This window comes from Hyposmocoma kahamanoa, unplaced genomic scaffold (genome assembly GCF_003589595.1).
Source record: "Hyposmocoma kahamanoa isolate Upper Pololo Valley unplaced genomic scaffold, ASM358959v1 102, whole genome shotgun sequence".
Classification (NCBI taxonomy): Eukaryota; Metazoa; Arthropoda; class Insecta; order Lepidoptera; family Cosmopterigidae; genus Hyposmocoma; species Hyposmocoma kahamanoa.
Window position 1 is genome coordinate 5,423,097 of NW_020653337.1, and position 17,373 is coordinate 5,440,469.

At 34.8% G+C, this 17,373-nt stretch overlaps 2 protein-coding genes across 2 annotated transcripts in view; both read left to right on the plus strand.

Moving 5' to 3' along the window:
* The window catches only part of LOC113235528 (fez family zinc finger protein 2), a 95,535-nt gene extending 87,071 nt beyond the window's left edge, over positions 1-8,464 (plus strand). The window contains exons 5-6 of the mRNA XM_026471265.1: positions 7,354-7,620; positions 7,918-8,464. Coding sequence (XP_026327050.1) covers positions 7,354-7,620; positions 7,918-8,009 — 359 coding nt within the window. The 3' untranslated portion in view covers positions 8,010-8,464. The remainder of the gene's footprint in view (positions 1-7,353; positions 7,621-7,917) is intronic.
* Positions 8,465-13,966: 5,502 nt separating this feature from the next.
* LOC113233006 lies at positions 13,967-14,893 on the plus strand. Its single transcript, XM_026467941.1, has one exon. It carries the CDS (start codon positions 13,967-13,969, stop codon positions 14,891-14,893), a length of 927 nt encoding a protein of 308 aa, XP_026323726.1.
* The last annotated feature ends 2,480 nt before the right edge of the window (positions 14,894-17,373 follow it).

Here is a 17,373-nt window from a genome sequence, read left to right on the forward strand (position 1 = left end):
ATCGATTCCATTGTACCTTTTAAAGTTAGATATAACAAGATGTAGACGTTATCTTTCCAAATCAAATTCCACCTTAAAAACACCTCTCGATCTGTGAATCTGTGAACGAAATTCAGCGCAATAAATCAATAATCCATAAAGACGATCTCAACTCATTCAGCCCCTCGGAAACAATTAAGCACCCCGGCCCCAACCTTCCTCCCACCCCTTCGGTAATATCGCCTGGTAATTACGCTGTCAAGTGACGAAACGAAGATTTTTACGCACTCCTATACAATGTTGACACTGTCACATCTATAAACCATTTAAAGGTTATTCTCATTAAACATTCCCCAGATGAGTAAACAGGTAGGAATGCCTTCAAATCTATACTGGTAATTTTGAATTTCGATATTGCCGGCGTATAAGATGTCTCTACTTGTACCTACTCTACTTTTAAGCTAACATTATTATTACTTCAAATAACGCTCTTCCTGCAGTTTTTAGTTTGAGCTCGTCGACGTAGAAGCCAAAATACTACGGTTAGAATATAAAAAACAAATTTTCAAAACAAATCCACGACAACAATAGAAACACCAAACCCTCTTCCTCGACGCTAGCCCCTTTTTGGTAATATTGTGCGGTAATTACGGTGTTAAGAGAGCGTAGATTTTACGCACTTCTCTGGAGCGCTTTAAGGCTTGTAATAAGTTTTGTGTTATACCACCGAGCGCTAAAGTTGGCTCTTATGTCGTCACGTAGACAAGACGAAGAATTTCTTTACAGATTTTTGTATAAAGAATATCTTTTTTATACAAATCTGGTATTATCATTCTGCACTTTATAATCTCAAAAAACATACATAAATTCTATGTATTAAAGACATAGTAGTAAATCGTAAAACGTATAATAGTAAAACCTATCTATGTATATAATGTAATAGTAAAACCTATTTATGCTTCCTAGACGAAGTAAATAAACCAACTGCATTAAGCAAAAGTACTATCTGAAAAATAATACCGAGTCTACATAACCGAAGCTCAGAGTTACTTCGCAACGTATTCACGTCTCGTGGTCTCAGCATAGTTCAACCGTAAAAACGAAACGGGGGAGGCAAAAAAGAGGCCGACGAAGGCAAACATCACAATTTGCGGCACAAAGAAACATCTTTCTCTTACGTACGGCAGTAAAAATCTGCGAAGGTAGTATCGCGAAGATGGAGAGAGCTAACGAGCGAAGCTCGCGGCGAACGCTCTGATTTCCAATTCAAAGGAAAATTGCGATCCATAACGTCGGTGGTGGTGGGTGCGGGAGGGGGTGGAACCCCCCTTCGGTTGCTACGCGACGCGGGGAGGAGCCGCTGCAATCTCGGTCCAATGGCACGACGGATATAAATTGCTCTCGCGTCGCGACACTAATGCCAGAACGGGAGGTTCGATTCCCTCTCTTTCACACTAATGAAGTCGGTAGTCAGTAGATCCCTTGATTGACGGACTCTGGCGGCCCTTTTTCGAAATGCTCTATAACTGTAAATACAGCTGTGTAGGTATCAAAGCGGTGCCGTGATTTGTGCAGGTAATTGCCTATTGCGATACGACGACTCCGTATTGGCCGATATGGACATTGTTTTCCTTGTACACTAAATGGCATTGACCCTTATATAGTGCATTTCTTTCACTAGTTTACATTAATAATAAAGATTACATTCATAAAACACATTACGTACTAAAGATATTTGCATATACTGGAAGTACCACGCCTATCGGACATGGAAGGAACGTACTATGTTAAATACATAAGATACTATATTACTTAAAACCCTTTCGGTCGACATCATAAAAGTGTTTTTTCAAGACAACCTTTTTTTTGAGAAGAAGTAAGTAATCTTTGAGTATAGTATTACTTACTTACTTTTAAAAATAAAATGATATGTCCATGAAGTAAAATATCGTATCTACATTATTAAAAGTACTTTTCATCCGTGTGTCATAGACACATTCAGTATACTATTACTTATTAAGGCTCTGAATTTCTTTCAACTTCTATATTACAGCCTATTGCGATGCAGTAAATTATGTTTCATAATTTAAATTTATTATTGTAAAAGGTAAGGTCATCTGCACAATATACACTAAATATAAAATAAATCACACATGACAACTAACATAATTTTATCTCAAAAATTGCGTTACATTTTAAAGTCAGTCATTCGTATACGATTTAATTTTAAAGTGACAGTGTTGTCTTTTCACTTTGAATATGATGCAATTTTTGATAATACTATATAAGTTGTCATGAGCAAAATATTTGCATACCTTAAAAAAATATATGCACATACTGACTCTACATAGACTGTTTAAAGGTAAAACCACATAAGTGACATTTTCCACAAAAGTCTTTAATTTATATAGCTATGGTAGGAAAATCACTATCTTTCTGCACGTGAAACTCAATAACAAAGTTATAAACTTAATAAGAGTTTTATCTGCAGAAAGTCGGTGATTTTTTTACAACTGGTACATAATTTGGCCGCATAATTTACCTTTAAGCAGACGACATTATATGTTTTGTTTTTCATGTCATTTTGCAATTTTAGCAAAAATTTACATCACAATTTCAATCGAAGAACGTAAATAGCTTTTTTTATGAAAATTATAATTTACATGCTAAAGGAGAAGATTAGTCTGGTCAATGTTTCTTATAATAGTCCAGGAGTCATAGTCATTATTAAATATATAGTTACGTAGTCCGGACAACTTAACAAAAGCATGGCTCCTTCTCTCCCCGGAGTATGTATTGTGTTTGTGTTGCAATGGTAGAACATAATATGAGCAAAGTTGAAAAATTCCCTGTTCCAAAATACTTTTGTTTGCCAGTAAATATTATTCCAATATAGAACCCTCTTTTCAACAAAAAAAGAATCATCCGAATCGGATCACAAATGTCGGAATAATCGCGTAACATACAAATTGAGAACCTCCTTTTTATAAGTCAGCTAAAAATATTGTGTGCGCCTTACAAACACCTAAACACCTTCGGTTTACAAGAATAAGCAAGCTGCGGGGGGCCACCAGCAGGCCACCTGCTTTCAAAAAGAACCCTTAAGGCGGTACAATAACAGTGAATATCGTTTGTAGAGCATTCACTACTCTCCGAAACGGTCTGTGTTTATATTTGAAGACGATAAAAAATCTGGACTTTTATAACACTGTTATATTTATCATAATGAATGACGTCTTTATATGGTATTAAAAATTGATAGTATAACATGTACGATTAAACTCGATACGCAAGATAAATTTTATTTGTATCTCTAGCACTGATTTGCGGATACGACCAGCTGCCATAAACGGAAGCTGTAATATTAGCAATACTTATAGCAGAAAGCGGTACTCCTCGATATGGCACTTGCCATTAACACCACTTCTTCCATAAAAAAATCATTTTAGGCCGTGGAAGAGAAGGGATTCTGAAATAGATAATCGCTCCTTTTCAAATGTAGTGACCTAAATACAAACTACACACCATTCATTTTTGTTTTATTACACAAATGCAATTGCAATGAGCTAAATTTTATTTTAAAAAGACCCAGATCTTTTTATTGTTTAAAACAATCACTAGAGAACAAGAGCCTGCATACAATTCGTATGTTTTGTATTTTGTACATTCTGCAGTTGCTTTTAAAACAATTATTAAAAAAATTTAGATGATTTTGAGATAGGCCACTATTCTAGAGTGTCATCGACATTTATACTCAAAATAATAGTAATAATTGTTACCTAATACTTACAACATGAGCTAATGTATAAATCTATTACGTACTATCAGGAAAGTTAAAGGATTCTGGTCCCAAAATGGTTTTATCTAATAGCGTAGATCATAGCCAGTCCTGTCCCTTACTTTGTTCTTGTATTAGATTGTTCGTGTAGTAAGCTAGCTGGGATGACATCTACTTTACGAGGTATAGTGTAAGAGAAACAATCTTAAATAGCATCTTTATTCGCTCATGGTTTAAGCGGAATTGAAATTCGTTATTCAATAACAATATAAAGAATGTTAAGCATAAAATTTCCTTCAGTACGCAAGCCCGCTGGCCTACTAAGCCTACTAAAGAAGATGACGTAATTTCAACAAATTAAATTGTCGATTTTTTTTTGGTAATTAAAGTGAACGATATGGACCGTATCGGAATGTAGAAGGAGTTACGAAAACGACAGAAATTAGTACAAATACATATGAAACGCAATAAGAAATACAATACACGACACACACTAACAATCAATCAAACAATAATGAAAAACAAAAACATAGCAAAAGGAATAAGAAAAAGCAACGAATTCGAGACAGTAATCTTTTGTTTTAGTAACAATAAGATGTAAGCTTTACTTACTTGATCATCCTTACCTGTATGCAAAAAGAACCCATAAATTGGTAATGCGTCTACTTTGTTGATAATACTTGATCACTTCAACACCGAACGAGCGACAGGAAATCCGAAACCTTTATAAAGAAACATATGACTGTGGTGAAATTAAGTCGTATATAGAAAAATAAAAAATGAAATATCTCATTCTATCTCATGTATAATTGTTAATTACACCAAACATTATAAGAATCTTTGTGAAAGATCCGTAGCTCTATCAAAAGTTATCTGGCAACAACGTCCAAATCCGGATAATCCGTGCAGATATCCGCGTATCGATCCGGCTCATACTACTCGGGAACGACAGAGTTCGTTGGTGACACCATGTGTTTGGGTTCTGTAGGTATTTTTGTTTGTTTTTTATTAGAAATGTAATATCCGTCACAACCTGATAGAATATCGTTAAATATGGAAATTATAAACACAAAAATAAGTGAAATTTTTATTATTTTTTAATTAATGGAAACTGAGATCAAGCAACCAAAATCAGTAACATACCTAAACAAAGCAACATAATCCAATCTTCAGTCAACGCAGCATACGTCGAACTGGATCCTGCTTTAAAGAACACCGGTATGTGAAACGGCTGTGCACGGGTTTCTTCTAAAGAGAGGGTTTAGGCCACAGTCCACTTAGACATAGACTTCACACGTTTTCCAAGGGTTGTCCACCTTTTTTGACATACAGATTTCATCGTAAGGGTTTTCTTTACCGTTAGCGACATAATATTGCTAAAAAACATACACAAATGTATGTTACTTACAAATTAAAATCATAATTACATGTGTACATGGATTTAAAACGTCGATCTCTTGAAAGTCAATCGTTTAAATACTAGGCTACCAAAGCTTGAAGGCAAAATAATTGTTTCCTTTTTTGACTCTGGTCCGGTTATACGAATTTTATATTACAACGTGAAAAAGTGATTTGTATTATAAGTATTAAGGCTAGAGATGCGCTGAGTACAAATTGTACCTAGTAACTGAGTACCGAATATTACTCGGTTTAACATTTGCCGAGCCGAGTACTTGGCCGAGTTACTCGGTTCATTACAACCGCAACGCGATGATCCTAAAAATCCCATTGCTCTAGAATTAGACCGATATGTCAATGAAAATTTATTGTCGTGAAAGCGGAGTCCTTTGCAATGGCGGGCAAGGTACAAAACAAGATATCCAAAACTGGCACAGTTAGCACGAGTGTTTTTATGTCACCTGCAAGCACTGTATAGCGAGGGGTTATTTTTCGAAGTGGGTAATGTGTATGAAGAAAAAAGGAACAGACTATTACCTGAACGCGCAGAAAGCCTTGTATTCCTACATTATAAATTGCCTTTGTTAAATTTTAAATATTAATAATGTAAACTTTTTTTTTAATTACTAAATTGTTACAATTGTCTAAAATTTCTAGTGATAAATCTCTCTTGATTATTTTAAATATATTGTTGGTTTTACTTTATTTTGTCTATAGCTGTAATGATTTATTTTAACCGAGTACTCTTCTCATGAACCGAGTTATTCGGCCGAGTACGAGTAGTAAAAAAACGGCTGAGTACACCGAGTACCGAGTAGCAAACGAGTACTGGGCGCATCTCTAATTAAGGCATTCTCTTGCTTGTCTATAAATATAGCCTTAAAAGTTTAGCCTAAATTCACAGACGATGGTCACTCTAGGGATGCTGTTTTCGCGGCCCGCGTGCCTGTATTAATACACGTCCGCGTAATCTGTGCGAATGTGGCCCTAATATTAACGATGCAACACACGTCCCGCCCCCTGGACTTCACAGTTTGCAGGGCACTTGAAAGATTTTAGTACACGCACAAATTAATACTTGGATCTTTGTTCACGGACTATGTTCTTTCTTTTATTTATTTATTATCAGGCAATATGACCCATATACATATCAGAAGGTCTAACATACCTACAATATAATAGAACACTATTTATTCACGACGTGTGATGCAACTTGGGTGTCCGGTTACCGGCATCGGAAACGTTGATACATGACACCCTTCGGCCAAAACTTCTTCTTCATGAAGATCGACAGATGTTGAGTTGGTACTCTTACCACAAATTAATTAAAATTCACATTGTGGCGAGACCCCAACCGCTCGACCCTCAGGGTATCTTTGACTTTCACCCGTAAATACTTCACAATGTCCACAGATTTTATGTAGTAATGAAGCCGTGACACGTATAACAACGTCGCCGGCAGTTAGTAGTAGTAGTAGAGCTCCATGTAAAAGTGTTCATCGCGGGAAGTACTGTCACCTTCCTTATTATTGCTATCAAGCAGTAATGTGAGAATTGGGAGGGTAAGGGCGCGGGTGCAATTACAAGCATCGGACTTGTCAACTTATATCTCAAGGTGACGGGGGCAGCGGCAGTGACCCTCAGATCTTTGCGATTTAAAGCACTGAGTGGTACTGTAATTGTTATGAAGAGGAGTGTCGCTTACCACCAGGCGCATGACCTGTTCGTCTTGGTTTTATAAAAAAAATCGTCGTCGGTACCACTCTTAAGAGTGAGCAAATCGGCCAATATTATAATAAGAACAGCAGTGTAGTAAATGATACAATATAAATTAGTTGTATGTAAAACGTTTTACTTATAAATTTGTATCATTTTTGTAAAAAATAATGCATTGTAACGTTAATGATAAATGGGTTTATACCTAAATGAATAAACGTTTTATTTATTTATTTTATGGCAGACTATTTATCTGAACTCTGAATAATTATAATACGTATTAGTTTTAATATGTAACAAGCATAATTACTGCGGTACGATACTGTGGTAGGTACGGTACTACGTTAGTAAAAATATAATCCATTACACTGACCCAACGCACATTACATAAATTTTTATAACCAGGGACGTATTGGCGAAAGATAGAGCCCTGTTATATTTTCATAAACTAAATTTTCATTAGACGTTTCGTTTGTCTACAGGAGAGAAGCCGCACAAATGCCAAGTTTGTGGGAAGGCGTTCAGCCAGAGCTCGAATCTGATAACTCATTCGCGTAAACACACCGGCTTCAAACCCTTCGCATGTGACCTTTGCGGACGGTCCTTCCAACGCAAGGTGGACCTGCGAAGGCATAGGGAGACCCAACATGCGGACTTGCGGCCCCCGCAACCGCATATGCAGCCTCCGCATACTGACGTGCATGCCATGCATGCGAGTGAGATGCATGCTGTGCCAGAACATCGGATAGGTGAGTTTGACAACGTAATTAACTGCACGCAGTTTTCGAACACATAGGAATTGATGTCACAATTAGGCATTACTTTCTTTAACAGATAATTTTTATGCCTCTAATTACAAAAGTTGTTTAGATCAGTAAAGCTTTAAATAAAATAATTTGTCATTTGTACCGAAGTGTTAAAGTTAAAGGTATTATACCTATAATTGGAGACCATGATAACTTAAAAAAAATAAATCCTGTAATAAAAAAAATAAAAACAAAAAAATAATATGCTATATATTACTAACCCCATTCATCCGTTCACAGATCTCCGTGGCTCACAAGGCCTGCGACCTCAGCTGGAATATAGGCCCCACATGCCCAGCGGGGTGCCCCCTCTACAGCCTTTGCCCTCCTGAACCTCAACCGCCTTTGCGCCCCCCACTTGGCGTTAAGGCTTTTGACTTTATGTAAATTGAGGTATATTAATATCCTTTCAATATAAAATGTTCATTGATCGGACTTTGAACCTTATTTCTTTTAAATACTCAAATTTAAAACAAAATTAAATTGTACAACATTGCAGTCAACAAATTTTAATTCCATTTAAAGCATTTTAGTTCTTTAAGTTTATTACAAACGTGAGTCCGTTGCGTCGTTTTTCAAATACCTAAAAGGTTTATTATCCTTTGTCGTATCTATTGATATCTTTGTTAGGTGTTGATTATAGATGTATGAATCACAGAAGGATTTGTTACTAATTGTTAGTTTCCTTACAACTTATACATCTACGATTACGTGTAAATGATTTTTAAAATATTTTAAATTACATTTGAAAAAAAGTATATTAGTGGTCGTATTATCTAGAAATACCAAAGATTTATACCAGCTTGTTACCTTATTTAGGCACAAATTAATGTATAGCTATTATTTCTAGTATTATTTAAAAATTGTAATAAAAGACACTAAAAATTAAGTATAAAAAAGTGAGTTTTGTGATCTCTTGTGCAAAAAGTTTGAGTTATATTGTTTTAAAATATAACATCACGGACTGATAGAGTCATTCCAATAAAAAGAATAGTTTTATTAAATCAAAAAAAGAACACTCGCTCAATTTGTCTCTGCGGCGAAGCCTGATTATTCGATGCGGGTGTGTGTAGTCTGTTTATTTTGGCTTAACGACGAGGACATGGCAAATTAACAAAGTACTAAAGGTTGGTGGAGCATCGGTCTTCTTCGCTCCGGTTTTTTATAACGGGTCTTAAAGCTACTTAAGTGCTTTCACAAAAAATATAATATTTCAAATAATAAAGCGACATCTTTTGCCTGCCACTGATAACTGTAAAGATACCTGATTGGGCGAAAAAAAAAACGTCCATAGTTTTCTCACAGACGGCAGCAGGAAATCAGTGACAAAAATGCTGCATATGGCGGTCCAGACCTAACTTTTCAACCTTTTTTGGAGCTATCTTTTTAAAGGCTACACACTGTACTGCTTTTTCGCAGGGGCAAGTTCCATAGTTGATATGACGTAGGAATATAACGTAGGTAGAATATTCAACTTTATTTTTTTAAACCAATCATGTGAAATATGAACAGAGTATTCCGAAGTATCATTCCATATTCCATACTCTATATACATAGACACACAAACACACACACAAATACGCACGCACACGCACACACAAAGACACACATACTAAAAAAGGAAAGTTCAAACTGCCCTTCAATTTTCAGCTCATTCCATTTTCCTGAAATATTTGTTTTACCTAATTGTCTGCTTTATAAATAGGTACTCTACATTTTGTAAGTAAAACATAGTATAATAATACAAGTATGGTAACTCTATGCAAATGACGCACACATCTGCATTCTCTCACGATGCGATGCGTTTGCACGTAGTTAGGCACTATACTTGTCTTATAACTATACTATGGAAAAGCATTGTTATTATATTTATATTTTTCATGAAAGTAGAGCTATCTTTATAATATAGTAAATAATACATGCTTTTATATTGAACTTTTTTGGCTGTGTCAACGCATAATAGACAAAACTGCTGGGATTTTCTTAGTGCGTCCTTACATCTACGTTGGACATCAAAGCGAAATGTCAGCAGAATCAGAAAGCAGCTAGTAGATTTTTATAAAAGAAAATGGTAAATCTCGGGTCAGTGTTCTCTATCTAATTTTCGTGGCCGTTTCTATTATTTAAATATACTATTCACGAATATTAAATAATATTGCACGACAATACACTCGAATACTTAACCCTTTCATTGACAGTATTTAAATAGTACCGCACACAAAAATGTCAGTAATTTAAGAAAGAAAGAAAAAAAAATTCATTGCCATTAATTTTAAATTATACTTACAAAATAAAAAAATAAATTAAAAGTAAAATTAAATATACTGAATCGGCACCACTGAGCATATGCCGTAGCTGAGAATAACTACGGAGCTGGGAGCTGGAAGTGCGTCACAGGCGCACCTAAGCGTGAAACACAGAAGTATAATTCCGTGTAATTTATATGATTAAAACGACAACACACCAATAGCGGGTGTTGTATCCATATAAATACACGGAATTAGATCCGCCGCGGTACCGACCCGACACGTGCCCGACCCGCATCCACTCGAAACATTGACATTTTTATATTCGCAATCATGCAAATAATATAAATATTGTGTTTTCTTGCCCTAGTGCTTACTTTGATTCAATATAAAATGTTCAATGTATGTAGATCATTGAATTTTGTCAGTATGTTTTTGATACTTCTCTATGGAAAAGCGGTACGCGGCAACTATAAAGCCCGTAGTTGGTTTTTGAGATCCATACAGCGAAACGGGTACCCCGTACTATCATATTCTAATATTTAATTTTACGATAGACACTGTTGACTATGAATGGGTTAAATAACCAGAATTACCACGGGAATTAGATGCTGAACATTAACCCTAGAATTACCGAAAATGTATTTGTATAAAATCTATTTCCGTACAATTAGGACATAAGTCACAATTTGATTTTCTTTAAATTACATAATTATATACAGAGTTTCGTCTTCTATGTATGTTGTGGCGCAAAGAATTCATTTAAATTAAAATTCTAAGTTACACGTCGTCTGTCTAAGGATGCACTTATTGAATGATTATTTACATACCAAAGATGTGAAATCCGTTATGCCAAAGTCACATAGTAAAATTGTACATAATATGCGGTAACTAATAATTAGTGAAGACATAACATTATATACAAAAGTAAACTCAAATGTAGTATATAATAGCCTAGATTTTACTTACAAATCATTCATTTTGTGCCATAAATTTTATCTAAATAGCTACAGTTATACTAAATCATATACTACACCGGTAAAAGTATGAAAGGTTCATATTTTTTTTATCACAATTGTCTTCGTAGAAATGAGGGTAGTGTAAAAACATACAAAATATTTTTCGTCGTCTCATATTTACCTAGGTCATCTATTGGGAATTCACAAGAATTCGCATAATTGGTAGAATTATGAGAATTTTGCAAATCACTTATGCGATTCTAGGAAATTATTGCGAATTCTTAATTATTTCGAAGAATATTGTTGTGAGAATGTTGCTGAATTGACTTATTTACTATACATTTTGAAACAACTTTTTTGTTTTTTGAGCTTGCACATTGTTTATTATATTTATCACACATTTGGCTTTTGTTTTGTCAGCCATATTATTATAATTTTATGTGCTAAATCATTTAATTATAAGCAATTATTACAAATAAATATATTGTGTAAATAAATATGAATGTATATTTCACTTTAGAATTTTAATGTAAAATTTTATGTGGATAACTCATTTTGTAAATATAACGTGTATATTATCATAATTATGTGAACAAATCCAAAGAAACGTGCAATCCTGTGTCATAATAATTATTACGACTTATTATTATAAATATCACTTCAATAAAATGATGACGTATAAAAACGTTATGACTATTTTATTTATGTTACTTACCCCACTTAGAAAAAGACATTTTAGAATTATTAGTGTTTACGTATGAGTGTATTATGTGTGATGTACATACGTAATGTACGTGTCTGAGAGTGTTTTTTATTTTTTTTTATTATTTATACCAATTGAAGGGATGAACAACTCGTGGGCCAGATGGTAAGCTGTCTTTAACAGTTGCAATGCCACTCAGAGCTTAAAGTCGCAAAAATCTGAAAGGTACTGCCACTGCGCGCGTCACCCTGAGACATAAGTTGAGAAGTAACATGTGCCTGTAATTTCACCAGCACGCCTACCCTTTACCCTACCCTGATATTAATAGAATACCAAAACTACTTGGTTTTAACGACCTGTGAATAGTTATTAACAAAATATCGACTGTAAACTGGCAAACGGTACTGTCTCAATTTTGACAATTTTCGTCATTTATACAGCACCTGGTTAGAAGTTGTTACAAGTCGAATGAAGTCGACTCTGGCGACGAAATTAAATGTATCTGAGATGGAATTTGTTACAACGCTGCGGAGTATGAAATAGTATAAAATGGTATAAAAAGTGAAATATTTAGAAAATTTAGATAGTATCGGCTGCCAGTTCACAGACGATATTATGAAATATTTTGTATTGTATGCAATAGTTTTATTTCCATTGTTTAAACGTAAAAAGCACGAAGTATTGTTTGGGGAATGTTTATATTTATAGGTTCCTTATTTAACATTTAGCAGCCAGGACATGGGTAACTGACAAAAAGTTGGTACATAAAGGTTACCATATAAATACACCTTACCTATTGTCGCCAAGTAGTAATGAGAGCCTTGCATTCCGGTTTTAAAGGGTAAGAACACATGGGTCTTGTAAACTAAAGTCTCACGGTTACTGTGCCCCTCAGATCTTTGCGGTTTAAAGCTCTCTGCTTCACTGCAACTGTTATGTACAGGCGTGTCGCTTACAATCAGGCACAAGACATGTTCGGCCCGTCATTTTGTAGTATAAAAAATATATACTTCAATTTCTAAATTACTACGTTTGTGGCCACGGATAACGCAATAAGGGTGGCAACATACTGTTCAAAGTCAATACAGTCCTAAAATAAAAAAGAGTTGATATTATAATGAAACCAGCCCCCTTAGCATGGCACGCATGATAGTCGCGACGCGAGCGATAAAATTGGAATTAGCGCGCGCTATTGGCTGTCTCAATCAGATCTAATTTAGATAGCCAATAGCTCGCGCTTATTTCAATTTTATCGCGCGCGTCGCGACTATCATGCGTAGCCATGCTATGGAGGCTGCAAGTCGAAGACGGTTCACAACGGTTGGATCAATATGGTCGATTGGATCTAAACAGTATCCTTAAGGCGAGTCAGCAGAAGAGAAGCGGGAAAAACTGTTTTGCTAGATCAAATGGTTTAAGTATTTACTTTCAAATAATGGATTAACCAAAAATATACGATACACCAAAGGATATTGTCTAAAGAATGTGTTAATTAGTTACGCGATAGTATGTACTTGTCCGATTATATAATATCCTGAAGACAGGTTAAAATAGAAATCCAAAACGAATAATTTAAGAATAAAATATCAAACTTTGTACATAATTTTTTATGGAGATATTTCTCTTTAAGTACTACAGAGAACTTGCAAAAGTTATAAATTAAGTTTTCAACTGAAGCACTTTAGTTATTAAATTCACATTAATCACGAAATTTGCAAATTGTTTAGCGGTTTAGCGACACGCCCTATCAGTCTCCATCGGGCGCTTGTCGACCTCTGATCTGTGTCAAATTTTCTCCGCCTGTTCTCGTTTAATTCATATTAATTTTTAACGCGCGGATCGCGAGACGCGCGAAGCGACAAACACACCCCACCTCCTAAAATCTATTCTCGAGTTGATTAAGAAAATTAACATCTAAAACTAACATCTAACTTAAAAAAAATATATAATAAGAATGTCACATAAAAAATTAGTCAAATTGAAAAAAAAAACATAAATAAAATTAATTCAAGTCAAGCTCACCCTACGTGGCGATTTCGAGCCAACAACGGTTGTACATCGACGTGGTAATCAGGCGAGCAAACAACTCTCGAATTAAGCCATTGCTACTCCGTCCAAGCCTATCCATAAAAGAAACTATACGACGTCACACGATGGCACAGAACGTGTCAATACGAGCTTTCATGAACATGCTATTTACAACACCTCGCCTTATAGAACCATGCTGTTTAGATATAATAATACAATGTTTTTACAATGGGTGGTGCTAACATAACACTCTCGCACAAGGCGTCAAGCGGAGTGCGCGCGCGCGTCTTCTTGTCATAAACAAACAAATATCTACTTACGGATAAATTTAGTAAATATTAATTGAGTTTAAAATGGAGTGCCAAAAATGTAAAAAAGTGTTATCGAGGAAGGGTTCGCATTTCATGTGTCAAGGACCATGCCAAGGGACATTTCATAAAGGTTGTGTTAAAGGCCTTGCTGCTGATATAAAAGCAGGTAAAGACAGAATCTACTGTAATAATTGTGAAGAGGAAGACGAAGATTCGGAGAGTGAGGAAATAGAGGAAGATAGTCAAAACCTTAAGAAAATGCTAAAAGACATCCAAAAAAAGGTCAGTGTCCTTCCAAGTCTTATAAAACAGTTAGATACCATAAAAGACAGTATGAATCTTCTCTCCGACAAATACGATAATTTAGTGGCGGAACAAGATCAAGCAAAAACCAAAATTAATAAGCTTGAAAAAACAGTTTCAACAATTAACAACAAATGTGTGTACTTAGAAAAATGTAACATCGCTCTTGAACAAAAAGTGCACGAGTTTGAGCAAGCTACCCGACAAAATAATATTGAAATAGTTGGTGTTGAGCAGATTCCAGGAGAAAATATAAAAGAAGTCGTGAAGAAAATAGGTAGTATTATGGAGGTGTGTAGTGATGACATTGCATGGTGTAAGCGTAAACAAACACGTAATCAAAGCAATAAACCTGCCTCAATCATGGTTTGGTTTAAAACAACGGGCACCGCTACTCGTGACAGCTGGCTAGCTCAGCGACGAAAGCTGGTTGGAGTGACAAGTAAAAACATTACAGAAGGTAAAAATATGGACAGAATATACGTTAACGAGGATTTAACAACTTCTAATAAATCTTTACTATGGAACGCAAAGAAGCAACTTAAGGGTATATTCAAATATATATGGGTGAGCAATGCCAGAATATTAGTGAAGAAAGACGAAGGAGATAAGTCTGCGTGGATAAGGTCAGAAAGTGATATCAATGAATTGCTCACAAAAAAGTGAATGGAACTGTAGTGACGTTGTGTTATTACGTTCTTAAATTCACCCTCAAAATTCGCAGACATAAATGAAATTGAGTATATACGTGACGAATCAGGTACTTCAGTTAATTTCAACAGTTTGGATAGCTGGTTTTTGTCTTTTAAAGAGAAAAATGACTTTAGTTTAGTGCATATTAATATTAGATCTCTTAAGAAAAACTTTGCAGAGTTACTTGTTACTTTAGAGAATAATTTTAAAAATCTAGATGTTCTTGTCATAACAGAACCAAACATAAATTTTTCATTATTGAGTTTTTATAAGATAGACGGTTTTAATATTAATAGCTTTATTCGTGTAGGACGTAGTGGTGGCGGGGTGTTAGTTTACACGAGCGCGGCTCTTAAGGCGAGAGTGAGCGAGATGCCTAGTATACGTATGACTGTAGCGGAGTGCGTTACCGTCATTTTGCAAATTAATAATGAACCGGTACAATTGATTTCACTATACAGGCCACCTAAAATTAAAAAAGTCAACCGTCTTGCACAGTTTCTGAACGAATTGCGTAGTCTTTTACAAAGCTTGCCAAAAACAATAAAAATAGTTCTATGTGGTGATATTAATATAAATCTCATAAATAAACAAAATAATTATGTTACAGAATATGAAAGTTTAATGGCTGAATTTGGATTCACTAAATGCATTGACCAGGTAACGCGCAGAGAAATTTTAAACGGAAATCTTGTGGAATCTTGTTTAGATCATATTTACGTTCGTGTACCTTTAGCTACTATTAAATCTGCTGTTATTCAACAAAAAATATCAGACCATTATTTTGTATCAGTTGTGTTACGGTGGAAGTGTGATTTACGGGACACGATTGTACAGAATGCATTTAACTCCTGTTCTCGTCGTGTTATTGATAACCGTTTGGTTAGAGAAAAGTTGTTATCAGTTGACTTCGACAGTTTGATGAATATAGAATGTGCCAACGAGTTATACACTGCCTTTAGTTTATTGTTTACTGATATTTATAATCAGTGTTATAAAAATCAAACAACTAGTATCAGTGGTAGGGATAACAAGTGCTGGATTACAGATAAATTGAAAAATATGTTAAAAGAAAGAGATAGATTGTTTGTAGTATGGAGTAATCAACCAAAAAATATGTTAAAAAGATTAAATTATACAAGATATAGGAATAAATGTACAAAATTATTGTTTAAGTGTAAAAATGAGTATGATAAAAAGTGTATTATAGACTGTAATAAAAATATTAAAAAAATATGGGAACAAATTCATATATTGATGGGAAATAGTAGACCAAATTTAGATAGTTTCATCTTATCTAATTTTTCTCAGATGGGTGTGAGAGATATTTGCAATAATTTCGCCAATGCCTTTATTAATGGAATAGAACAAATAAAACATAATTGTAACAGTAAATGGTTGTGCAGGGATAGTTATGTCAAACGAGCGGACAGGCAGATGAGGTGGCAACCTGTGAAAAATCATCAGGTTAAGAAAATCATAAATAATATGAATTCAAAAAAGTCACCAGGTTGTGATCTGGTGCGTATGTCTGACTTAAAGTTTTCTGTAGATAAAGTATCCCCGGTAATAACAAAGTTGGTTAACTTGTCAGTGAGTAGTCACAGTTTTCCTAGTAAGTTAAAAGAGGCTATAGTGCGTCCTATCTATAAGAAAGGAAATTCTAAAAATTATGGAAATTATAGGCCAATAGCTATTTTATCCTCTATAGATAAAATTATAGAAAAATGTATAGTTGATCAGCTTGGAAATTACCTGCACAAAAACAATGTTTTAAATAAATGTCAACATGGATTTCAGAAGGGTAAAAGTACTAACACTTTGTTATCAAATTTTACAGATGAAATTAATAACAATTTAAGTGATAAAAAAACCATATTCGCAGTGTTTTTTGATTTTAAAAAAGCGTTTGATACATTACAAACAAATAACTTGTTAAATGCAATGGAGGAGTGTGGGGTTGGTGAGCCACTGAACAAATGGTTCCGTGATTACCTAACATTGCGTTCTTATAGAGTAAAGGTGGGTGATGACTATAGTGTAGAGAAACAAGTCCAGTGCGGAATCCCACAGGGATCGGGATGCGGGCCAGTGTGCTATCTGATGCATGTTAACAGTATATGTGGTGTGTTGCAGTATTGTACAGCACATATGTTCGCTGATGACCTGTGTATACTCCGTGCAGGTACTGATCTCGAAGAAATTAGTCGTCTCGTTCAACTAGATGTAGATGCAATTACCAAGTGGAGCCATGACAATGGCATAGTACTAAATGCTGATAAAACAAAATTATTAGTTATACACTCTCCCTATATGCCTTTAAAGCAGTCACCATGTCCTATACTCTCCCATTCATTTGATTGTATACACAATAATTTAATTAATTGTAGTTGTAAGCCTATAGAAAGAGTGAAATGTGTCACTTATCTCGGTATGAAAGTTGATGAACACTT

Coding starts and splice junctions, on each gene's coding strand:
- LOC113233006 (XM_026467941.1), top strand. CDS start 13,967: ATGGAGTGCCAAAAATGTAAAAAAGTGTTATCGAGGAAGGGTTCGCAT.